At 50.3% G+C, this 24565-nt stretch overlaps 1 protein-coding gene across 1 annotated transcript; it reads right to left on the bottom strand.

The window, feature by feature from the left end:
- Positions 1-1073: 1073 nt before the first annotated feature.
- On the bottom strand, positions 1074-18678 carry LOC104289864 (myeloperoxidase-like). The gene is made up of 12 exons (XM_009888879.1): positions 18604-18678; positions 16976-17067; positions 15891-16066; positions 14244-14367; positions 12695-12824; positions 11374-11580; positions 10210-10525; positions 7752-7912; positions 5666-5912; positions 5098-5268; positions 2946-3183; positions 1074-1347 (listed from the first exon to the last, which is right to left on the bottom strand). Exons 1-12 carry the CDS (start codon positions 18676-18678, stop codon positions 1074-1076), a joined length of 2211 nt encoding a protein of 736 aa, XP_009887181.1.
- Between the last annotated feature and the right edge of the window lie 5887 nt (positions 18679-24565).

Genomic DNA, 24565 nt, shown 5'->3' with positions numbered 1-24565 from the left:
CTCAATGTTCAACATTAGAAGTCACCAGATGCTTCTTCTACAGGGCATAAAAAGCAATGTGTTAACAAAAGAGTAAAGGATATGTCATAGTTCCCTGTTATCTTGTTTGATTTATTTCCACAGATTAAGCTGGAAAAGAGGAACCAATAACTCTGGTATTAGTCTTTATTGCTCTAAAGACCTCTGGGGATCCCTCCTTGACTACTATATCCTACAGGTCTCACATTTTCTGGCACCATGAAGATGGCATGTACAGTTGTACCCAGCAACTGATATCAAGCTGATAATCCCACAGCCCCACGGAGAATATAATGAACCATCCTCATGGAAAGTGGGACCTGACAGCAGACGGAGTTGTCTGAGCTGCTAATGATTGTTGTTAGGTTGCAGAGATTTTTTCCTTCTCGCAGCCTGGACATCACTGTAAGAGCATGGTAGGGCCTGACTGTCAGAGCAAAGGAAAGACACTATTTTGTTAGGAAAAGACATGGTTTAAGGCACTGAAGCAGCCCACCTTTCCCAGGGGAGAGCCACTCTTGCCCACATCTACTTCCCAGGAATTTCAGAGACTATTTCTGCAGAAAAGCATTAAACCTCAAGAACTTTAGAAAACCTGAAGGCAGCTGAGGGAAATACTGTAAATATATGCAAAAACGTTCCTAGCAGAAGTCAAACTCCACAATCTCTTCCATAAAGTGGGAATCTCTATTCAAGTGCAGAACTGCTTTTGGCCTGACCAGGATGTGCTGACAGCCTGCTCAGAGCTGTGCAGGAGACACACCAGCCATCTAGACAGAGAGACTAGCCTGCCTGATCTGAGCATCACTTCCCACGCAGAAAAGCAGCAGCATCAAAGTGAAGAGCCAAACTGAAAAGTCCGTTCATCAGAAAACTCCCAAGAGCAATGCCCTTAGCTTGGTCTTGCTATGCCAATGCTGGAAAATCTGCATGCTGGAGGAGCTACTCACAGTGGACCTGATGAAATGGAGTATGGAAACATGTGCTAGACATGTACGCAGCACATACGTTCAGACCCGTGTGAGGCAGCTCTGTTTTAGAGCCTCGGGGTCTGGCTACCTCACGTGTTTGCAGGCAGGAGCTGTCTGTTGTTTGAAGCTTATACCTCGCTCTGTAACTTCCTCGGTCCTCTTCGACTTCCAGGCTCTGAGGTCCAGCTTTGGGATCTGGTTGCAGCTCACAAAGCCAAAAGGGTATCTGTTGGCCTTGAAGATATGTCTTGGTACTTTGATGATGTGGGTGTTGTCACATATTATTCGTGACAAGGAGATTTTGGCCAGTGCGCAACGCTGCTGAGAAGTGAAAACCCCATTGTTCTCCCACCAAAACCTGCAGGAGAAAGAAGATGGCACAACAGGTTTTTTACTTCTGGCTTCTTCACATTCAAGGCTCCTGCAACATTATTTCCCATTAACACCAATAACACGTTTCTTTTGCCAATTTAAATTTCTGTTATTTAAATCTAGAGTCCTGACTCACCAGCTGGATAATTTAAATTGCATTTCTGCCATGGATATCTAATAAAGATTCAATTGAATTAAAACCTTTCCCTGTGTTCCCTCAAATGAGGCACAAGCACCCTCTTTCGAATACAAAAGTCAGCACATACTGAATGCCGACTGTGGTTATGTCCACACGATTGCCATACTGGAACCAGCCATATGATTACTGTCTTTAAAAAAAAAAAAAAAAGGGGTTTTTCCTCCTGCCATAAGGATAGGATTTCTAGATGTGCAGTGGACTGTTTGCAATAGACTTTAAGCTCCCCATATTGTGTTTTGAGCTCATAGTGAGTCTTTCTAGGCAGAAAAGTTTCCCAGTTTCCAGAAAAGTTTCCACTGGTCATGATCCCATTTTCAGGTGGTATGGCTAGCCAGTACAGGACCTTGCTTCAGAAATGCAGTTTAAAATGGGGCATATAACTCACTTCTGCACCTGACGCCCCTGAACAAATTCAAGGAGGAGGACAATTTCAGGTACGTTGAAAGCACAGCACTGCTCAAATGATTGTGGCTGGCAAGCAAACTCCAACCCACCCATCTCCTGGTGCAAGTGAAGCCCGAACGCGGCTACGTGTCAGACCACAGGGTTCCAACTCACAACTGGGATGGAAAGAACTAGTGAAAAATCATCTCTAATACCCTTGACAAGAGCATAAGAAACTGCAGTGGTGCAAAGCTGTGTATTGCAAACTCAAGAGATGGGAAGGTGGACAGATGTTTGGCTTTTGCAGGGGACAGTAGCCCAGAAGGAGCAGTCCCACAGAGAAGGGCCAGGGATGCTGCCAGTGCTGGGGAAGCAGCTTAGGCTGAGATGGGACTTAACCAAGAGAGAACAATTAATTTCTTTTACTCCCTGCAGAGCCTGAAAGTCTTTTAGTCTTTCAGCAACATCCCTTGGTCTGAAGGCAAATTTCCAAAACTACCCAGAGCATGAGCAACCGCATCAACAGATGCTGAGCATCTACTGTCAGTGCAAGCCATTTAGGCTGATTAAACCTGACAGCTTTTGTTCTAATTGGTGAAGTCAAACCATCCTGGTTTTCCCACCTTTAGAGCTGTACCTGTTTTTCTTGTTAAGGTATTTATTCCCTTTGCTGGAGTGAGCTGCTGCTTGAACACACAGTAACATAGGCCTCCTTGAAACCACTTATCTGAGGGAGGAGAAGGGCAATCCAATTTGGACAAGTAGAGAATGGGCTGAGGGTGAAAATACTTGGCTGGGAAGGTACCTTAGCCTAGGGTCTCAACCATGATAGATCTATACAGGGAATAAGAACATCACCAGAAACAGAAAAGAACAATTGGAAGAGTAATGAAAAAAACCCCAAACCAGCTGAAACGGTTCCCAAATCTACATGAGGAAATCCACATGAACTCCAGTCTCCTCCTGTTCTTTGGGGTTTGTACATCCAGCTGCTCTCTTACCTGTCTCCATCACGAACATTCCTGAACTGGGTGCCAATGAGACAAGCCATGAGAGGTCCAACTCTGCCTCCATTCACAAAGGGCTCTGCAAGTGCCCCAATCCAAATATCAATATTCTTTGGCGTCCCATACAGCTGTATGAACTTCTCTGCCAGACCACGATTCCTCAACACTCGAGCAAGTGACTCCAATCCAGAAGGCTGTGAGAGCCCACAGAATTGTCTCCAGGAGTTATAACCTGGAAGGAGTTGGGTATCAGAGCAGACAGAGGTCAGTAATGTGCTTTCCCCTCCTGGAAAGGTTTTTCCTCTCTTTTCCCAGAGCTAGGGCATGGGTAGGTTCCCAATATCTTTAAAACACTTTTCTAAATTTTTCTATATTTCTGTTAACGCCGTTGACTTTCCACTCCTCCAGAGCCAGTTCATTCTGCCTGGCATTTCAGTGCTGTTTGTGGAAGGGCCATGTCTTTGCAAGTGATCTCTGCTGGCAGCAGTTGCTCTATCACCTTCCAATGCTGTTTTGCTGTTCTGCTCAGCAGCAATGCAGGGCCTGCGTACAGGGCTCCAAAGCCATGGTGTGTCTGAAACAACCTCCTGGTGATGCGACTAAGGAACTAGGGGAGACGCAAGCCCTGCTGAAGCTGCAGCAGAGAGACAGAAGAGTGACCTCGGGGCATGTCAAACAGCAAAGGAGACCTATGTTCAGGCACTTGCTCCTCCACGTGCTGTGACTCACTCAGGTGAAGGGTTTGCGCGTGCCTAATGGCTGCCCCATCTTCACTGTGACTCAGGAACCCTAAGGAAGCTCAGGGAGCACACAGTCTCAGATATCTTCAGATAGAGCCACAGGAGACCTGTCCTCACAAAACTAGTTGATCTCGACTACATTGAAAGTGAATCTGGAGAAGAAGTTGATGCTACTTTATTCTGTACAACAGGATAGTGAAGAAATAATTCCCCACGGCTGGTCTCACTTCTGTCCCTGCCCCACAGGGACAAGCTATCCCACACTGCGAAGAGAGGTCTACATAGCCCAGGTTACTTCAGGTGGGAGAAGACCACCGAATTTTGCCATCTGGATTAATTTTTCTGTACTGCAAACAGCCGAAAATCCACTGGACCACAACGAGTGCATAATTCTGCATCTTGGTGGACAGGGCACCATAGGTTGTCTAACACCAAGGAGTACAGTAGCACTCGGGGGTGGGCTGAGACCCAAAGGCTAGGAACTAAACACAAATTCACACTAGAAATACACGTCAGTTCCACCGCAGCAGATCAGCAGTCAAAGCTATAAATTCAGGATTTGTGATTCAGATCAGGTTCTGCACAACAGTGTTCCTAAAGAAAACATTGAAAAATCACAACCTTCTGTTGCAGCAAAGGCAGAGCAATCCTGTGACCTGCCCATGCACCTGGGTGCATTGCAAAGCCTCTGTCTGAAAACCTGTGAATCCAGCACATTTTTCATCAGTTTCAAAGTGAGCCCTGTTGCATGTCCCAGGACATTGTTGACACCGCAGCTCCAGGCGCTTGCACCAGCCTAATAACAGTTAGGCAACGACCCACCCATGAGCTAGTTGTAAAGTCCTATCAACAGTCTATTTCTCAAGACCAGCTTGCAACACTGGTTTTGCATCTGGCAGAGCCCTGAGAGTGGTTCTGACATGCTTTTTTTCTGGGACACAGTCTTTATAGAGAGATTACGACAAGATTTTCTCATATATTGCGATCTGCTCGTCCAGTCATGTGTGGCCAGGCTGGACCACTACAGACACTTGGAGAGAAGCCACAGGGGACTTTTGGCCCTAATGTTACTCCTGCAAACTTGTTGCTGAGCTACTTTCCCAATTTTGCCATTTGAACAACAATACAAATGAGTCAGTTACTGAACCCTTGACTCTGGTCTGTGCAATGCCCCATGTTCTTCTGGCCGTGTGTCTCCACGTGTCTCCTCCTGCTCCAGCCAGGCTCTGACTTCATCACTCAACATCTCATCCACTTACCTATGGTTGTACAGGAATGATGAAAAGGTTTGGGAAAGACTAATTTCAGCCAAGCATGGGCTGGAGATGTTTCTCAATGTTCAATCACAAGAGCACCTGGTTTCCACTTGTTTACCTTTGGAAGCTCTGCTGACACAGCCAACTTACCTGGGAGACCATGATCTCTGCTACGCTGCATGTTAAGTGCAGGCAAATCAAACCCAATCCTTTCGACCTGCTCAAACATCCGATCCCGGAGCTCATCCACGACCATTTGCTGCTGTGTCATCAGCTTGGCCTGATTAGCCATCAGGCTCCGGAGAAAGGGGTCAATACCACCTGCAATGGTTACACAGGGACCAGTGAGCAGGGCAGGGTGGCAAGCGTGTGTAAGAGGCTCCAGAGAGCTGAAGGCAGCTCATGTTTAATTATAAGCTTCTACTACAAGAGAATTAATTTTCCCACACTCAAAGAATTAAAAAGAAAATACTTTGAATAATGTTCTTGGAGTCTACAGCAATTAAGCAATCAGACTGCATGCTTCATAATAAGACGGGCTACACTTGACTGCAGAGAACAGCTACATTGGGAAAAACTCTGGCTGGTGGTAACGATCGTTTAATATATTTAATGCAAACTACTTTTAAGTTTGGCTTGAAGCAGAAGCTCATCCAGAGAGGGCAGAAAAGGCTGAATGAAATAAACTTACACTGCAGAGGTGCAAGAAAGGCTTTACCTTCTTTAATGATCCTCCAGACAGCAAAGAAGGTGTTTCTGAGTAGCATTTTGGGACCTATGGGCTTGTAATTTTGATTTAAGCGGTCAACAGTTGGGGGAACCGAAGCATGAGCAAAACGAAAAGCCAGGGTGAAGACATTGGATATTCGAGGATCTGCAGACTCGTTGTAGCCCCGGTATCGAGGAATGAATCTCTGGAAACTGGTTCCCAACAGAAGAGGCAGGTAGTCCCTGTAGGTTATAATCTAGGAGGAAACAGGGGAGTTATGAATCATTAATTTCTTGGCCATCAGTTTCCTTTGAAGCAAAGTTATTGTTTGTGTCTCAAACTACACAAGCTGTCACACTGAACTTCTTTGATGGGATTTATGTAGGAGATTTTGCTAGCACAGGTGCCGAGCAGAGAGACTCCCCAGGGCAAACCTTTCTGTCACCTCATCAGACCTTCACCCAGCTGCTCTGGCAGCCCAGTGAGGATCATTTGTGGCACTGTTAAATGACATTTTTGTTTCTTCAGCTCCATGGCCTTGGTTCAAAGCCTCTTCTGCACCTGGCGACTGCACAGGCAGTGCCGCTCCAGGCATAGACACAGGCACTGCAGACCACTGCCTGGGCTCCTGATTTCTCCAGCCATGCATGGTGGGATCTCTGCGCTCTCTAGCAGTGATGAGATTTGCATGAACATGCAGTGATTTGCATGAAAATGCAAAGTGGACATAACTGCTCCAGGAACATCAGGAAGCACAGGCACTGCTTGTACCTGACCCACGCTCATCTTCCACCTGTGCACCAGGATCCTCTGCCCGTTGGTGCTCAGGACTTGGCACTGGGGTGTCCCCATACATGCTCCTCCCTGCCTCAACAGCTTGGCAGGTCACAGCAAGGTGAAAGCCTGCCAAATCCTCCCAAACATTCCCTCCTTGTCCTGTAGGTAGAAGCCATTGCCATCAGCCAGGCAGAACTGCATTTCCTCCTCCCTCCCGCCCTGCGTGCTTCAGATGACAAAGAAAAAGTCAACAGTGTTGGCATAGATGATATCACCACCCATGGGCAGCTGTGTTAGTCCTCCCATGGTACAGGTTTCCAACCCTGGTCTCATGTCTCTTTGGGATGTTGAGGAGGCTGCACAATATAATTTTAAAAATCAAATTCTTTGCCAGTAAGTGAACATGTCTTCATTGTCTGAAAATTGCAAGAAGATGAAACCATTGATCTAAACATGGTGATGGAGACAATGCTTTTAGTACAATTGTTTGAGTCTCTCCACATTGATTTACCCAACATGTTTACTCAACAATACTATAATACTTAAAATGACAGTTTTAAAAACTTAAACCTTTTGATATTCCTGCTTTTTTTGTTTGTTTGTTTGTTGAGCCTACTCAGAAGACACGTTTCCAGTTAGGTATGATAAGCACTGCCTTTGGAAACCCCATGTCTTCCTCTCTCATAGAAGCTGGCCTTTTCTGTTGGCTGTGAAACCTCGTCTGGCTTTGAAGCTGGTCCTGCTCCAAACCAGAGGCTCGACAAGAGGCCTTGAGAGGTCCCTTCCAAGTACAGAAATATTTCTGTGACCTTAGGATCTCATCCAGGCTGAAGTCTCTGGTACAGCACAGTCCCGAGGGGCTCTTTGCCCCATAGTGGTAAAGACAGAGGAATGCCATGGCTGGTTGCACACACCAGCACATGGGGCTTCTTGAGAGGAGGAGGCTCACAACCCAGAGGAATTTTAATCCAAATCTCTGATACCATTTTTATCCCGTGCCAAACACTGGTTAGAAAAACTGTTCCTGTGACTTTTTGTTTCTCAAACAAAAATGTGCAGCTAAAAACCCATCAAGCAATTTGGAAATTTAACAGTAGGGGGACATCCAAGATTCAGGGAGACCCTTCTGCCTGTTATTTCAGGTATCCCTGGGTCACTTTGTTTTGGACTAAAGGGGTTGGTGAAAAGAATTTGGTCATTTGCACCTCGAAATATTGCACCCTTTGGACACCTCACACTAATAAAACCCATCACATTAATTCTGTGAGACTGCAAGACAAGGTAGCAGAGCAGGGACATGTGACATGGTGGCTGGTACCTGGATCATGGCTCCCAGGATCTTCCGTGCCTCCTGGTAGAGCTGCTCTCCATTCCAGTGGGGATTTAGTGTCTTCAGCTCTCTAGCCAGGCGGTTGTGCTCCCGCACAAAGAGCGTGTGCATGCACGCCAGCTCCAGCATCTCGTTTGCTCGAGAGTCACCTAGGAGTATGACAAGTGAGTGGACTTGTACTGCCAGTGACCTGCCTGTGCTTGGCTGCTTCCTGCTGGAAGGAGGCAAATGTCACATTGGGAAGCATGCACAGAGAAATGTTTAGATGTCTTGATATCTGCATCATGAAGAAGATGGGTAAGAAACGCACAGGAGGAGAAGGAAACCAGGGTCTGATCCCCAAGGGTTGGAGTGAAAAAGCCAAATTTCTGCTGAAGCAGCAAAAGCCAAGATGCCACCATGACTGCGCTTAGCATCACGGAGAGATGGTGAGGGGTTTTTTTTTTTCAAATAAGGGATAGGACCATTAACTTAAGAAGATAAATACAAGTAGGGATTCTCCAGGTTTCCATATGAGAGAGACAGTCTCACAGCTCAAAAGAGAAATGAAAATGTGCAGAGGGAAGTCAGAACGGCCAAGGGAGCCCTGTAAGTTCCAAGGCATCCTTCAAACCAGCTGAAACTATCGCCAAAGCAAGATGACAGTCACAACCAAGCTCTCTGGTGGGTAAAAGTAGGAGCAAAATGAGTCACAACTTGAAGGAATAAATTACAAATGGCATCACTATGAAATACTCAATCCTTCTTCAAACATCTAGGGCAGGAAACCGAAGAGCAAGCAGGTGATGAGAGTATAAAGAGGCACTCATAGAAAAGTAAATATGTCGTATTTAGTCCCCTAGTCCCATAGTAAATAGAGGGATTTGCTCTTGCATTCAGCACAGAGCCCTTTTCATTTACTGTCAAAGGCTTTCTGTAAGAGACTGCGGAAGAAGAAACAAAAGAAGCACTGTGAGGTTTCCTCGAGCAGAATGCATCCACCCAGGGCTTCCAACGGAGCTCTAGTAGGAAATCACTGAACCCTGTTAGGCAACTGCACACATAAAATTTCCCCAGCTCTCAGTGACCGGAAAAGTCACAAATAAGACACTGAATTTTCAAAGGAGTTTCTGAGCCAGCCTGAACTGTTCGCTATAGATTCATTGATGGGTCTGTGCCCAGCTACGGAACAGCAACTGCTCCAGCAGCCCTTAGCTGCAGAGTCCTGGGGGCTGGGAGTCCACCCTGGGAAGCATCCCCTATGCCTGCCCGTTCTGCTCCTCACTGGGCACCAGCCTTTGGCCACGGATCCTGCGTGGTCCTCACCAAGGGGAGACCTGCACAGAACTTTGGAAGCAGCTGAAGACCCAGAAGAACGGATGGGACAAATTGAGAGGTGTGAGAGGCTGCAGCAAACATAAACCACCAAGAGCTTAAAAGGAGGGCACTGGAGGATGACACCAAGCAGAGCTCTCCCACTGGTCCCACCGCCAGGTCCTGATGATGTCCAATGACCATGGGGATGTTGTTCAGAGGAGTTTGGGCCAGATATGTAGGGAGCCAAGGGAATAGAAATCAGCTCCACAGCAGATGAGATCTGTTGTGCCCTCAAGCTTTCTCTGGCAGTGCCATGAGCAGCCCAGTGTGGCCAGAGCCAGCAGGTTTTTTTTAGCCAGGAGGTCCTGCTGGCCAAAAAAAAAAAGACAAGGGAGCAAAAGACAAATTTATAAGGTGCATCAGAAACATCACTCTCTGGGCTCCTGCAGGCTTGTGGCAACATTCTGGTCCTCACTAGCAGAAGCCAGGGAGAAGGGAGGAATGCTCAGGGGGTCAGTTATTTTGTCTCTGTGTGCTGGACACAGGAGAAGACAGCAAACGGTAGCGGATGGGAAGGTTGTGGTGGCTGTGTAGTGTTTTGGCTGGAGGGGAGGCATGGCCTCGGGAGGCTGTGCCCAGGACAAAAGGGCTTACTTTGGGCTGAAAGAGTGGTCAAGAGAATACCAAAAGCGCGACAAAGGATAAATGGAACTGGAGGCTGTCTTGATGAACTGAGGGCCTGTGCTGATGTCCTGGCTGGTGTTCTGCCAGTGCATGCCCAGCCTTCTCCGTGGTGGGGACAAATGACAAGTATGGAGAAGCCATTGCCTTCAGGCCAGTCTGCTGTTGCTGGGTTTGCTCAGCTCCATCATGGCACCTCCAGGCAGCCCCATGTGCTCTCTGGGCCCTACACCAGCACTGCTGAGTACAGATGGGACAGCTTCACTCCAGGCACATAGTCACAAAGACAACTTGGACACAGTGAAGACCTTTCTCCTACCTAGCACAGCTTGTCTCAGTCATTCACGATGTTTTGCTATGCTCTATTTTCTACTTAAATAAGAAAAACAAACAATTAAAGAAATGAACTGGAGCTGGTGGAATTGTTTACTCTGGATTTCAGGGTGAGGGGTGCCAGCACTCAACTTACCTGCAAGAAAGCAAGGGATTTTAGCTTCCCTGCCAGCTTTAAGGCAGGGGTCCTTCTGCATGCTGTCAAAGGGCATATATGCCTTCCCATTATCAGTGAAATTCCGGTTAACAGCCAGCAAGCCCAGCTGGTTGGTCTGATCCCTCAGTTTGTTGGCCAAAGGCACTTCACTGCCGTACACCACGCTGCCATCAAGAAAGGAGGTGAGTGCATTGATCTGATCTCGAATTGCTCTGCCGCTGGTGCAAGCAGGAGCTGAGCGGAAGAAAGGAAGGCAATCTTTCGTGTTTTTAATTCGTGGGTCATTGGGTGGGATCTGCAGAAACATAAAAGAATAATTTTTCACAAGTTCAGGGGTGCAGAAACTGCACTGTGATCCTACAGCCATAAGAAATGACAGGCAGGAGCCATGTCAAAGACAGTCCCTATGCTAGAGAGGATGGAGATCAGTCATAAATCCCAGATATGAATGGTCAGATTGACAGCAGAGATGCTATTTTAGGCATCCAAGACCCAAATATGGATGAAAGCCTGGAGATGCCTTAATTTCCATAAAGTCCTATGGATCATAGATACCTAGACCTTTTCCCCCGAATATATACATAACGGATTGAATCTTTAAAGCTCAGGTGTTCCTATCTCATGTTGGAGTCTAGTGTCCATATCTACATTGTGGACAGTTGTCATCTAGAACTTGTGACCCTGCCTGCATTCTCAAATGCATGTTGGGCAAATATTCAGTGATGCTCCGTCCCTTCACTGTTGTCCCTGTCACAGTTGTCACTTCCTTGCCCCTTGCACTACTGAGTTTCTAACCATCATGGATTTGCTGGGGTCTTGACAGCTATCAGCTCCTGCCTCTGCCACGTTTACTATAAACCAAGCATCACCCGTGTTGCCTTTGCACCATACCGCCAGAGCAAAGCCGGATCTTTGAGGGAGAAGGCTAAATATTTGGAAACAGGAGAAATACAGGCTGTGACTGTGCCTGACATCTGGGGACAGCCCCCAGGACCCTGCACTGCCACCTTACAGAGAGCGGTTTGACCCCTTTGGCCTGCTCTCGGAAGATGTCCCTCCACGGCCAAGGACCAGGAAAGCCACCAACATCTCCTGGTAGGAACATAGATACCCTCTCCCCTGCAAGAAGAAGGCTGGCTGTACCTCGATGGGAAAGCAAGGGGGCTGCTTGACACAGCTGGTGTCACAGTCCTCCTTGCCACTGAAGGTGACCCTGGCTGGGGTGTCTGGACTGAAATCCAGGTCGTGGTCAATAAACTGGCCCCACTGCATGAACATGAGTGATCTCTGCTGGTCCATCTTGAGCTGCTCAGGGGGGAAGCGGACAATCTCATTTGACACTTTTCGAACCTGCAGGGGATGAAGGCAGAACATGTGCGTTAGGAAATGACTTGTATGAATGGGTGCATCAGTTCGTAGGGTCACCAGCAAAAATTCACAAGGCATCCCTTATCCTTCACAGACAAAAACCCCAAATCTCTGTCTGAGTTGGAAGGCATTACTGAGTGCCCCTTTGCTGAGCATTGATTTTTCTGGCTCTAGCCAAGCTTCTGAGCCTCTAGGCCAAGAATAGCCCTTGATGGACAGATGGAACCAACTAAGAAAGAGCCATACTGAATAGCCTGGGAAAGGGAGGCAAAAGATTTTAAAAGACCCGTTGGAATAGAAGTGTGGAAAAAAAACAGTGTTTGGGAATTTCTGAGTTATCTCAGTAAACTCCTTCCAGCAGGATACTCTCCCAAAAGCCCTCTCCTCTCCTCTCCTCTCCCCTACCTACCACAATTCCCCTGCCAGTTCTTCTTTAATGTATTATTACCAAAAAAGTGGTCAAAACTCTGCTCAAGCCCTGCTGTAGAGCAGAGTTAGCAAGTACCATGAAAACATGAATGTAAGGCACACAACCCAGAAAATTGCAGAGCTCCTCATTACTGCTATTGTTGCACCAAGCCCAGGAAACCAGAGACCACATCACAGTGTCCCAGCTCCCATCCAGGCACCCTGAGAGCCACAAGCACCCCCGCAGATCACCCCACCCATGGACCCACGCACAGAATTTCTAGCTGGATATTTTTTATTCTGGGGATTCACTTGTTCATTTTATCCTCTGGCATATTGCTTTTCAGGAGATGACCAGCTTCCACAAATCAAAACAGCTGAGCAAATTACTTTGGCTTAAGTGTACTTAATTTTAAAAGAACACGTTTTGTAATTCTTTCTCTATCCTGTGCTTCTGCACTAATTACATCGATTATCCTTTGCTTTTCCTGAAAGCATGGGCATTAGAAAACATTTCTGTTAGATCACCCTGGGGATTCTCATATGATCAACCTGAAATTGGTGAATTTAACTTGCTCCTCCTGATCACCACCACACCAGTTGGTGGACATGCAATTTGACACCTGTGATCTATCCAAGGACTGGCAATCCCTTAGCCTGCATTTTCAGGTGACTGTTAAAACAATACCAGTGGAACGCGGAATCCAGAGAAACGCTTTCCTTCTGTCCACCCACGGGGGAGTGACACGCCGTCCTCATATTCTGCTGGCAACCATCTGACGAGGGCTCTGTTTGAAGCTCCTAGTGATGGGTTTCTCCTGTCAGAGCGAATGGAAGAACAGCAAACTATTATTGACATTAGGATCGCAGCAGGGCCAAGAGCTCCTGGATGTGGAGAGAGCCAGGAACCTTGGGATGGGACCATGCAGCGATGTACAGTGGTCGGGGAGCTGCTGCAGCCCTGTGGGTTTGGCGCTATCAATAATCCTCAGGTTTAATAATAATAACAACAATACTCATAATACACACCAAGATTTCAGCTTCTCCCAGGCAAGAACTCAGGTTGCTGGTGACTCCTGGTGTCATCCAGACTGAAGAAGGGCCCTTAACCCCAGACCATTGGTGGAAAACAAAGGTGAAAGCTTAACATCAGAGAAAAGGGGCAGAGACTTAAGCCCGTTCATTTAATGGTATTACCAGTGATCTTCAATACAAATAGGGTGACTTGGATTGTGAGTGTTACTATGCTGTAATCGGACTAAGTGATTATTATAGTTTGATTAGACTGTTAAAGCCCTAATTAGACTAATAATATATTTAATTTTGGAGTGCATGTGTAAGGTGTGTTCTCTGGCTGCCTGTCATACCCTGTGGGTGTAACACCGCGTCGGGCCAAGCGATGGAAGGACACTGAGCACAGGGCACAGCTGAGCCCACCTCCTCCAAGGCTTCAGGGTCTGGTTCAGGTGTGATGGACCTGTCCTTTTCCAGATTGACCTCCTGAATGAGGACACTGCTGTCTGAAAACGGAAGGAGACAGGTGCTTCTTGTAGAGATACCTGGAGGTTAAAGCATGCCCAGGGCAGGCAGATCTGCCTGAACCCCTTCCTGTGCTGGAGGTGCTCCCAGGAGATGCTCTGCCTACCAGGGTCTTGGAAATAGGGGAGGGATGGGGAATGTTCCTATACTGTCCCTTTAAAAACACCCTACTCTTTAGCACAGCTTCTCTTTCATGACACTGGGAAAGCTCTGGATACACGGAGAAACAGTTCTTATGTCCCACATTACAGTCATGCCCCTCCATTTGTCCAACCACGGGACATGCGCAAGGCGCTCTCTCCCAGCCCGTGTGGCACATTGTGGGGCACGCAGATGGTCAGATCATGCCCCAGGGTGGGTTTGGGTCAGGAAGCACTTTGAGACCCTGCAAAGGGGCAGAGCCAGACAAAGCCCAGGAGAAAGCAGAAAGATGCAGCCTGATGGCAGAGACCCTGGTCTTCAGGATCAGTCCCCAACACAGAGCTATTTGTACTCAGGCCAAAGAGCTAGTTTGGGTACATCACCAAGAACCCTCAAAGCAAGACTGTAATTAAAATCCCCACACATTTAGGAAACAACACTGTAGGGTGTGGAACCCTAAAGAAGGCATCCTGCATGGATCATCCCTGGAGACGTGGGTCTAATTCTACTGATGGAGGACCCATCCATCCACCCTCCTGTTGATGCAGCCCCCTCACCTGTTGTTGCACTCGCCAGTGATCATTCGGTAGAAGTGGGACACATCACAATTTATTTTCTTATCCTGCTGGTCACATCCACTTGCCTTGAAAATCATCCCCAGCTGAGCCGGTGTCAGCAAGTCTGCCAGGTAACAACAGAGAATAAACATGCAGGAACATACCAGAGCCGCTGGGTCTGTGCTGGCCCCCAGGCTCAGGAAAAAGCTTTCCTTCTTGTACCCTGGAAATGGTTTCTTATCACAGTATGGTCCAGAAGAGCACAAGGGGCTGCCATTTAGGGTATTCCTGCTCAAAGCTGTGCTGAGGATGCTCTCAAGAGCAGCAGATTGCTTTTTCTGGTTTGGAAAGCATTAAACCCAACAAAGTTGTGGTGAAATCTTATTTATAATTACATGTTAGGCTTGTGCAGCAGCAGAATGATTTTCTAGCATTAGCAATCCTTTTTCCTTCCTCTCCCTTCCCTTTTTATCTCCACCATAAATTGCTAACAGCTACAGTCACCGTAGTGGTGTGTTACAAGTTTTTCCCCCCTGTGAAGCAGCCACCAGCGTGTATCACCGCTGTTCCGAGCTGCCTGGAGAAGAACCCACCAGGCGGCTGGGCAGCACAAGGGGATGCCGGCTTTGCATTTCCACTGAGCAGATTTCCCCATGCATGGGAGATAAGTGGTCGAGCTCAACCAGCAAAACCTTACTGGCTGTTGCTGCCGTCACAGCACGTCCTGACTCCCTTGGAGGTTTCCTAATCACTGCTGCCACCAACAGTTTGGGTCACAGTATGGTTCAAGAAGCCACTGGCCTCCTGGGCAAGCAGGTGAGAGGTGGCAGCCGGGTGGTCCAGCAAGTGTCTAGAGCAGTGGTGGAGCGTCGGTGCTGGATGCAGAGGCAGCAGCTGAGTGCTGTCAGCCCTGTCTCCCTCTTCACGCACACCCCGTGCTGGAGCGACACTGGAGCATCCCATGACATGTGTCTTGGCCTGCCAGTGCTGCGCTGTAGTGCTGGGGATCCCCATGAGTCCGTCCTTACAGGGCAGGAGCCCTCCCGGTGCCTCCCTGAACTGTTTGTCTTACTGCCCCGAATTTGTCTTCTGCTCTCAGCAAACTGGTCTTGCCGGGAGACCAGGACTGCCACCTCATGGAGGACAGTGCTCCTTGAAATGTCCTTTCACATTGTTCTGATCTCATTCTCTGTTTGTGCCTTTCTCACAGCATCCTGTTCCCGACACAGAACAATCTGGCAGTGACTTTGACTATTGCTAACTGAAGTCTGGCAGAAAAACTGCTTACCTTGGGGTTGAGCTATTGTGAGTCACATCCTCTGTGTTTGCTCATCCCCTACTCAAGCAAAAGAATATTATCTAGCAAAGTCTTGCAAGCTTTGACCCATGGGTACGTTAACCACTATATTGGAGAGAGAACCAGGGAAGCACACAAAGCACTTTCATTAACTGACAAACCCTCAAATAATTTTTTTAAGATGGAAAGAGAGCACAGAAAAATAACTCAGCTTTGCCTCACCGCAGTCACATGGGAGGGATTTGAGTCGTGGCCCCTTTCATTCCCTCCTCCTGAGCTCCACAAAGCCCCATTGATCAAGACCCACACCGTCCTCCTCTGCCTTCCTCCCAGCAAGGGGAGATCCCTACCTGTGACATTGAAGTCCCCCCTCACAGCCCATCGCAACTTCTCCTTGAGGAGGGCCAGGGTGGTTTCCATGTAATCTGCAGCCCGGACGGCAGCCCGAGTCCCCGCCACCGGCTGTTTGAAATATCTCAGAAGCTCTGTTGGGGTCAAGGCACGGTTCTGCAGGTGCTCCTTTATGCTGCAAGGGAGAATAAAACAAAATCTGCAGGACTGAAATGGGGAAAGCCAAGAGTCCTGCAGGTTACGCGCTGGGCGTCGGGCACCCCGGCTCTCCTGGCGCATTACGAGCCTGAATTGCAAACAAAGGCAGAGTCATCTGCCTCCCTGCATGGTAGCTGGAAGAGACCAAGGCTGCTACTACCACCCTCAGCAGAGGAGCAGAGTGAGCTGCAGGAAGGGAATCTCTTAAATTGCCCAGCTCCACCTGCCAGAAGACAAACCTTAGGTCTTTGCATCCTTGAGGCAACCACGCCTCACTCAGCTGTTACCCAGCTCATCAACATCTGCAGGTGCCAGTCTCCATCCAGAGGTCCCAAATGTCTCCAAGTCACCCTGTCTTAATGCTGCTGGAGCCTTCTCTCAGATGGAGGGGTTCCTCAGCCAGCAAGGGGTTTCAGAGGATGGCTACAGAAGGAGCATGTGTATGGGCTGGTAGGAAGCTGTACGCTCCCTAACCACAGTGGCAAAAGCTGGGCTTTCCTGTCAGATCCCACGAAATGTCCTCACTGCAGCCTACAGCGGTTTGCTCCCTCCATAGGAGGGAACCACTAGAAATCAGCAGGGACCTGTGCTGGCTCCAGTCCTCCTCGGAGTGTCCCTGAGGGGTGGAACAGGGCCAAGCAGTACTGAGCTGGGAGGGACGGCATGCACGGAGGGCAGTTACAGCTCTTAGTGACCCAAAAGACTGGAGACAGGGTGTAAAAACAGGGGGAAGGCAAGCAAAATGCTGGATTACAACCCACTGTGCTCCCAGAGGACCTCACGCCCTTGTCCACTCTGCCAGAGCGCAGAGGAAAAGCTGTCGGTGCTGCAGTGCAGGCAGGGCACGCAGCATATGCCCGCAGCTGAGCCCAGCCCCGACTCTCACCGGTCGCGTGTGCGCTTGTAGGCAGCATCCACCATCCGCTTGGCCTCGTCCACGCTGCTCAGGAGGGGCGCCTCCCACAGCTTTTTTGAGCGGTGGTGAGAGGTCTGTCTCCCACCCTGGAGCATCCCTATGCCACAGTGGGGGTTCTCTTCGTGCTTCCAGCACCCAGGGATATCGGCACAGCAGTGCTGGAAGTAATTGCTGCTGCTCGCTCTCTAGAGAGAGACAGCTGTATGTGTGTGTATTCCTCAGGGGAGTCTGAGAGAGTCACTCCCGGGTATGAAAAGAGCATCATCTCCATCAGTGGAGGCTTCAAATAGCCACTGTGAGAGATGTGGGCATCATCCCTCCTGCTGTTTCACAGGGGAGCACTTGCTATTTCTTCAAGATATTTTGCAACCCCAGTTAATGTGATTCATCTTATTTCTATGCCTCCAGCCATAGTTGCCTTCAGAGAGCCTGCACAGATACCGCTGGCTGCCGGAACAAGCATTAAGGGCCTTCATCTGCTGTTTTTTCTCATCTCTGTCTTTACTCCCCCACTTTTTATCCTTGGTTGGTTATAGCCACATTGCCAATACACCTATGGTGAGTTTGGGTCCTTCCCCACAGCACCAGCTGGCCAAAGCCTGTCTGCATCCCCCTACACCTCAAGGCAGAAGGACACACAGCCCTATTTCCCCACACCTTCCCCCAGTCCATCCTGCAGCCTCCTGCCACCCTCACTACTCCCCTCCCCGCTCGGGGAAGCTCCCAAAAACGAATTGCATCCCCATCATCTGCTGGCTGTGGGTCACAGAACAGGAAGGGACAGCGCCTGGTGGGCTCCTCTGAGTGACAGCATTTTCCTACAGCTTCTAGGGAAGAAGAAAACTTCAGAAATTGGCACAGAGGGGATAAATGTCTCCAAGTTCTCCCCAGATTCTTTAAAATATCTTCCCTGATCAACCCAGAGTTCATCTCTTGGACAATCTTGGGGAGAAAAATTATTGCCTGGACCACCATTTGAGACAAACAAAAAGTCACGCATGTGTTTTCCATAAGGATTTTACATTGTAAATTAACAGGCAGAGGTCTCTATATGTTTTGGAGCAGTGATTCAGGGTTGGAAGAGAGCCAAGCGGCTGCTCCATCGCCAAACGCTGCAGCAGCTGAAGCGAGTTCCCTTAAGAGACAATAATTCATTCCTCACTTTGAGAGCAGGAACCAGCCCTGCCTGCCCCGAGAAGAGGAGAGTTCCATTTTCAGCCTCCATAAAAACCAGCACGAATGGAGTCAGGGCACTGCCCGGCGCTGCAGCCCCCAGGGATACGCTGCGCTCGCCGCTTTGCCCAGCGTGCGGGGAGGGTGATCGTGGGACCGTGGGGATGGAGCGGTTCTGAGAACAGACCTCTCCTTTAACGTGATTTTAAGAAATCAGATGGGACATTAACTGATAAAAACGTGAAACAGCCAGGATTGCTGCCACAGTAGATATGAACTCCTATGTTTGTATCCTACAATGCTCCTTCTGAAACCTCTTCAGGACTTTGCTGCTTACAATAGAATAATTCAGGCTTTTCTAGACTGAACTTTATCTGTCCTGCTCAGAAAAGCCCCTGATTTGCAAAACCTGAGGAAGGGACAATACCATAGGAGGAAGATACAGACGCCTGGAACAGGTTGAGGATCACCAGCAACTCCAGGAAGATTTCTGCCTTCATCCCTGCAAAGAAATGCAAGAAGTGAAGAAAAACAAGAGTCTGTGAATCTTGCCATATATTGGAAAGGTTGGTGCCCACGCGGCTGGTGGCACGTGTTGGGGGAGCTCATGAGGTGTCCCTTTCCCAACGCAATGCTCCCCAAGAGCGAGCGCGCTGCCTGGGAGGTCCTTGCAGCGGTACGTGGAGAGGGAGCTGCCTCCTGCCCCAGGGACCGCAGGGGCTGGTGGGAACACACTGCTTTGGGACTGTAGGGGCAACACAAAAGGGAGCGGGGGCCCGAACACGCTGCCAGCACTGTAGGCAGGCAGCCGGCCGGGGAGCCCGGGCAGCAACACCGAGCACACAGGGACAGTGGGTGCCTGGGGTTAGAAGGGCTGGAGGGGAAAAGGGATCAGCCAGGGCAGCACGGCAGGTCCTCGACACATTAGACATTTGGAGTGGTTTTGCCCACAGCTGACCCACTCACCTCCCAAGGTGGCTCCAAAGAGACCAGCTCTATCAGGATGAGCCCAGAGCTGTGGGCTGAGCCTACTGAGCATTGCTTAGCCCCCACCGTGGAGCTGCCGGACAAGGTAGCCCAGAGACCACCCTAAAATCTCAAGCTAAACCCATTCCCCGTGGAGAAGCCCCCGGCGACAGCAGCAATGTGGTCCAGCCACATCCTTGCCATGCTCCTGCTGTGTTTGGTGCTGGGCAGACAGTGGCTCTGCCATCCCTGGTCCAAGGTGAGGAGAGCCATCACACAAGCGGCAGGAAGCTCCGACCTCAGATGGATGCTCCAAACGCAGCCCCAGGCCCCCTGCCCCCACCCACGGTACCGAAACAAGCGCTCCACGAAAGCAGAAGCAATCACGCCGCGGGCCAGGCTCTCACCTGCCATCCTCCTCTGTCCTCACCACCAGCCCCTCCGTGCCTGCGCTTTTATCTGCAGCAGGGCGTTATCTGCAGCGGGCGGGCGCCCATGGGGCTGGCCCATGGAGCTTGGAAACTCCCCCACGGGTGCCAAGGCAGCACAGCACCCACCTCCCACCCCAGCCCCCTGGCAGGGACCCTCCTGTGCATCCCCTGGATACACAGTCTGGTGCTCACACAGAGTTTCCCCAGGGTTTTTTTGGGGGTGGGGGAGATGCAAGGCAGCACTTTGCCATGGTCTGAGAATCTTGACTCCTTTTGGGGATGTCTTACAGGGATGGGGTTCCTTCTCCCATGGTGCTCTTCATCCTTTGGTGCTCTTAAAGGTCAAAAATGATGTCCTCGTATCCACCTATAAAGGCACCAGCTCTACAGGGTGCCCGTTCTGTTCAGCACTCCCCATCTCACCTCCCTGACCTGCCATACCCCATGGTCCCTGTTGTGCTCAGGAAGGGTCCACGAATGCTGCTCCTTGTTTACTTCTCTGCGTAGACAGGAGCAGTAGGAGGAGGCACTGGGATGACGGTTTGAAGAGCCTTCACCAACCTCCAGCTGCTGGTCTTGAGCATGGGGCAGCTCAGGCAGGGTCTCGCCCTTGCCCAAACCACCACTGCGCTGGGAGCTCATCTGGCACAGCCCCCCACCTCTTACAGAATCCCAGAGTGGTGGGGGTTGGAAGGGCCCTCTGGAGCTCCCCCAGTCCCACCCCCTGCCAGAGCAGGGGCACCTCCAGCAGTGGCACAGGACGGCGTCCAGGTGGGTTTGGAATGGCTCCAGAGGGGGAGACTCCCCCACCTCTCTGGGCAGCCTGTGCCACTGCTCTGCCGCCCTCACAGCAGAGAAGTCCCTCCTCAGGTTGAGATGGAACTTCCTATGCTCAGGTTTGTGCCCGTTCCCTCTTGCCCTGTCACTGGGCACCACTGAACAAAGACTGTTCCCATCCCCCTGGCACCCTCCCTTTGAGGATTTATCAGCATTGATGAGATTCCCCCTCAGTCTTCTCTTCTCCAGACAAAATCCCCAAGTCCCTCAGCCTTTCCTCATAAGAAAGATGCTCCAGTCCCCTCATCATTTTTGTAGCCCTTTGCTGGACCCTCTCCAGCAGTTCCCTGTCTTTGAACTGGTGAACCCAGAACTGGACACAGTGCTCCAGATGTGGCCAAAGCCCCTCTCCCTGCCTGGGTGCAAATCCGCTGAGGGACACGTCCTCGCTGTGTTACAGCTGGGCTGATGAGCAGGTCACTGGGACGCTGCTGGGTCGGGCCAATGATGCACTTGAACACACTGGTGGACAGAGAAGCAAAGGTGCTGCTCACCAGCTCCTCGTCTCACTCCTAACTAATCGTGCACTGCAATTGTGCTTTTCCTTCTGTAACAGAAACCTTTTGGTTTAGCCACACAGAGAGCACCCGTCTCCGCCGGTGTTCCCCCGGGGAAGGTTAAATGAACGTCTGTGAGCTGAACTCTTCCCCGCGTGGGGCCCTGCAGGACCTGCGGTGGTTTTACAATGCCTGCAGCAGTGCCTCTGCAGGTGTCCCCGTCCCCGAGGCCAGACTGCTGGCAGGTGGAGCCGTACCTTCTGACGCACTGTCTTGGTCCTCCAGTGCTTTAAAGAAAATCTGCCAAGCGAAGTGCAAACCGCGCGGTGAGCCACAAGGGAGGCTGCAGCTGGAGCAGACCCTGTTGGCACACCCTGAGCCCAAGACAGGTTTTGACAAAACGGAGGGATCCCACCTAGGCCTGGGTTGGGTCAGTCTGGGGAGGAGAAGGCTCAGGGGAGCCTCACTCAACCATCTCCTGGGAGGGCTACAGAGCAGATGATAGAGTCAGAGCCTTTTCCGAAGCGCACAGGGAAAGGACGAGAGGCAATGGGCACGTGCTGCAAAGAAAACTCCCATTAGACGTAAGAAACCACCCCCTGAGAGGGGTGCAGTGGTGGGACGGTGCCCAGAAAAGGGCTGGGATCCTCAGAGACACCACTTGCTTCAATGAGACCCAGCGCAACCTCCCCCGGCCTTCGAGGCATCCCTGCTGTGGGCAGGGGGGACCAGAGGCTCAGGAGGTGCCCTCACCCCACACCTTTCAGGGATCCTGGGAGCTCAGCATGTCCCAGGCAGAAGCAGCCTTTCTGCCTGAGCTCCCACCACCACCACCACCACCACCGTTGCTTGCACAACGGTGAGCCCAGCACAGCTCTTGTGCAAAGGGGCCGAGCCGGCAGACTTTCGAAGCCGTTATCTGCTGCAGCAGGCAGCTCACCAGTTAGAAGAGGATAAGGATTATTCAAAGGCTAGCGAGACAGTTACTGCGTATCTGTGCTGATAATTGCATTTCACAATTAGGAACTTACTTAATTGCTCTCAAAACTGCTTCAGAAACCATGAAAATGGGAGGTTTTGAGAGATTCTTTGTCCTTCTCCCCAGAGACCGTGACCCTGCTCCCAGGTAACTGTGTGGGAAAGGCCGTTTACCCGGGTGAGCCTTCTGCTGAGCGTCAGTGCAAGTGCCAAGCCCTCGTGCTCCCCACCCTCAGCGGCAGAGACCACGTGCTGCTCCTCCAGAGTAGGGAAACAAGAATATGTTGACGCAAGCTACTGCACCTCAGAGCAGAGATGTGCCATCAACACCTGGGACACAGCACAGCAATGAAAGCAGAGGGTACAAAGCAAAGGGGCCGATCACAGAATGGTTTGGGTTGGAAGGGACCTTAAAGCTCATCCAGTGCCACCCCCCTGCCATGGGCAGGGACACCTCCCCCCAGCCCAGGTTGCTCCAAGCCCCGTCCAACCTGGCCTTGAACACCTCCAGGGATGGGGCAGCCACAGCTTCTCGGGGCAACCTGCGCCAGGGGCTCACCACCCTCACAGTCAAGAATTTCTTCCTCATATCTCACCTAAATCTCCCCTCTTCCAGTGTAAAACTGTTCCCCCTCATCCCATGGCTCCCCTCCGTGATCCAGAGTCCTTCCCCAGCTCTCCTGGAGCCCCTTTAGGCACTGGAAGGGGCTCTAAGGTCTCCCCGGAGCCTTCTCTTCTCCAGGCTGAACAACCCCAACTAGGTTATTTTCTAGATTATCTAGATTATATTTGCATCTAGATTATATTTGCATTTTACCTTATTTTTTTGTTTCTTGTAGCCTTTTGCATTTAGCTACCAAAGCCTAAAGGTCTTAAACCTTTCTCGAGAAGACTTCTCCCAGCTTTGCTGTAAAGCCTGTCTGGTGTTGGGGAACCAACTGAATTTGGGTGACTTTGCTAAACGATGAGAATCTGTGTCTATCACAGCAAAATTTGCTGGGAAACAGCCCAGGACGTGCCTGGGGAGCGGAGAGACAAGGTGCACCTTCTGGTCACAGGGGCCCAGCTGAGGAGGGAGGAAGGGAGCAGCAGGAGCGAGGGAGCCATCCTGCAGACCCGGCCTCTGGCTCTGGGCAGACCCTAGACATTACAGCAGCAGCTTTTCTTCCAAAGGGTTTTGTTCTTCAGCTCATCCCCCAATGAACTGATAAAAGCAACGACAGTTTCTTTCAAAAGACCTTAAACAACTCGCTTAGGAAACTCCAGCTGGTAAATTCAGTTAGGAGGGCAACCAACTTCCTCCGTGGCAGGGCAAGCTGAAGATAAATTACTGGGTCACTGGTGACTTTCATCGCTTAAAGTCTGCTTCAGAAGCCATGGAAACTACTTCCAGCACTCATAGCATTCATAGCTGCCCCAACTTTATTCCAAACTTTCACTCCGTCCTTGCCCCAACTCCTGCCCGCCACAGGAGACAGTAGTTCACTGCAGTGTAATGATCCTCCTGGAACGTTTCTCTCTAAGGTGCAGCAGCATCCCAACCGAGTCCCCCTCTCAGGGGAATGCTGCAAAATCCACAGAAAAGCCCACAGTGACTTTTGCCACCTTGGCTGAATTCCCAGAGGACCAAGGTACAGAACTGCTACTCCACACAACTGATCCGACATTTAGGCACCAGTTGCCTTCGCAGAGCCCGCATAATGCCACAGATCCCAGTTTCAAGTGCCACGTTTCCACTGATGGGACTACAAGGCATCAACTACTCAATGAGTTGTAAGAGCAAAATACAGAGTCAAGACCTGTGGTCTGACCTCAAAGCTTTGGGGGTTTCCTGATTTTTTCCTTCTTTTAGCCAAAGCATGTAAAGAATGTCATTCAGCTGAACTGTTCCAGCTGGACGAGAGGGGAAAACCACCTGTGTTCTTCTCCTTTCTTAGGGTCAGATGCCACAGACAGCAGCTTTACTCAGTTCCAGACATGTTCTTGGGTGGCCGACGCACTGCAAGGCTGTGCTGCATACAGCATGACCTGGACAGGCTGGAGAGTTCGGTGGAGAGGAACCTTATGAAATTCCACAAGGGCAAGTGTAGGGTACTGCATCTGGGGAGGAATAACCCCATGCATCAGTACAAGTTGGGGGCTGACGTGCTGGAGAGCAGCTCTATGGAAACGGACCTGGGAGTTCCAGTGGACAACAGGATGGCCATGAGCCAGCAATGTGCCCTGGTGGCCAAGAAGGCCAACGGCATCCTGGGGGGCATCAAGAAAAATGTGGCCAGCAAGTCAAGGGAGGTCATCCTCCCCCTCTGCTCTGTCCTGGTGGGGCCGCATCTGGAGTACTGGGTCCAGTTCTGGGCTCCCCAGGTGAGCCTGCTCTGGCAGGGGGGTTGGACTGGATGATGTCCAGATGTCCCTTCCAACCCTGACCGTTCTGTGATTCTAGGCAAACAAGCAGAAAACCGGGAACTCTTAGCAAGATTGGAGGAAAGCTAAGTCTGTCTCCAGCATCTCCCCACCTCTCTTGCCAGATCACAGAGACCACACAGGGTTGAGGCCCAGCAGAACTCAGACGCTAGGGCAGGTCCACACAGGAGGCCTGGACATGGAGTAGCCCAAGACTTGTGTCTGCCATGGTGGCACTACAACAATCAACAACCAATAATAACGGCATTTTTGAT

The sequence above is a fragment of the Charadrius vociferus genome, unplaced genomic scaffold (genome assembly GCF_000708025.1).
Source record: "Charadrius vociferus isolate BGI_N301 unplaced genomic scaffold, ASM70802v2 scaffold636, whole genome shotgun sequence".
NCBI lineage: Eukaryota > Metazoa > Chordata > Aves > Charadriiformes > Charadriidae > Charadrius > Charadrius vociferus.
Note: the sequence above shows the minus strand (reverse complement) of the source record. Positions and strands in the feature narration are given on the sequence as shown.

Coding starts and splice junctions, on each gene's coding strand:
- LOC104289864 (XM_009888879.1), bottom strand. CDS start 18,678: ATGAAGGCAGAAATCTTCCTGGAGTTGCTGGTGATCCTCAACCTGTTC. Junction 12,825..14,243: donor ACTGGCGAGTGCAACAACAG/GTGAGGGGGCTG, acceptor TCGCTCTGACAG/GAGAAACCCATCACTAGGAG. Junction 3,184..5,097: donor CAGAGATCATGGTCTCCCAG/GTAAGTTGGCTG, acceptor AACTCCTTCCAG/GTTATAACTCCTGGAGACAA.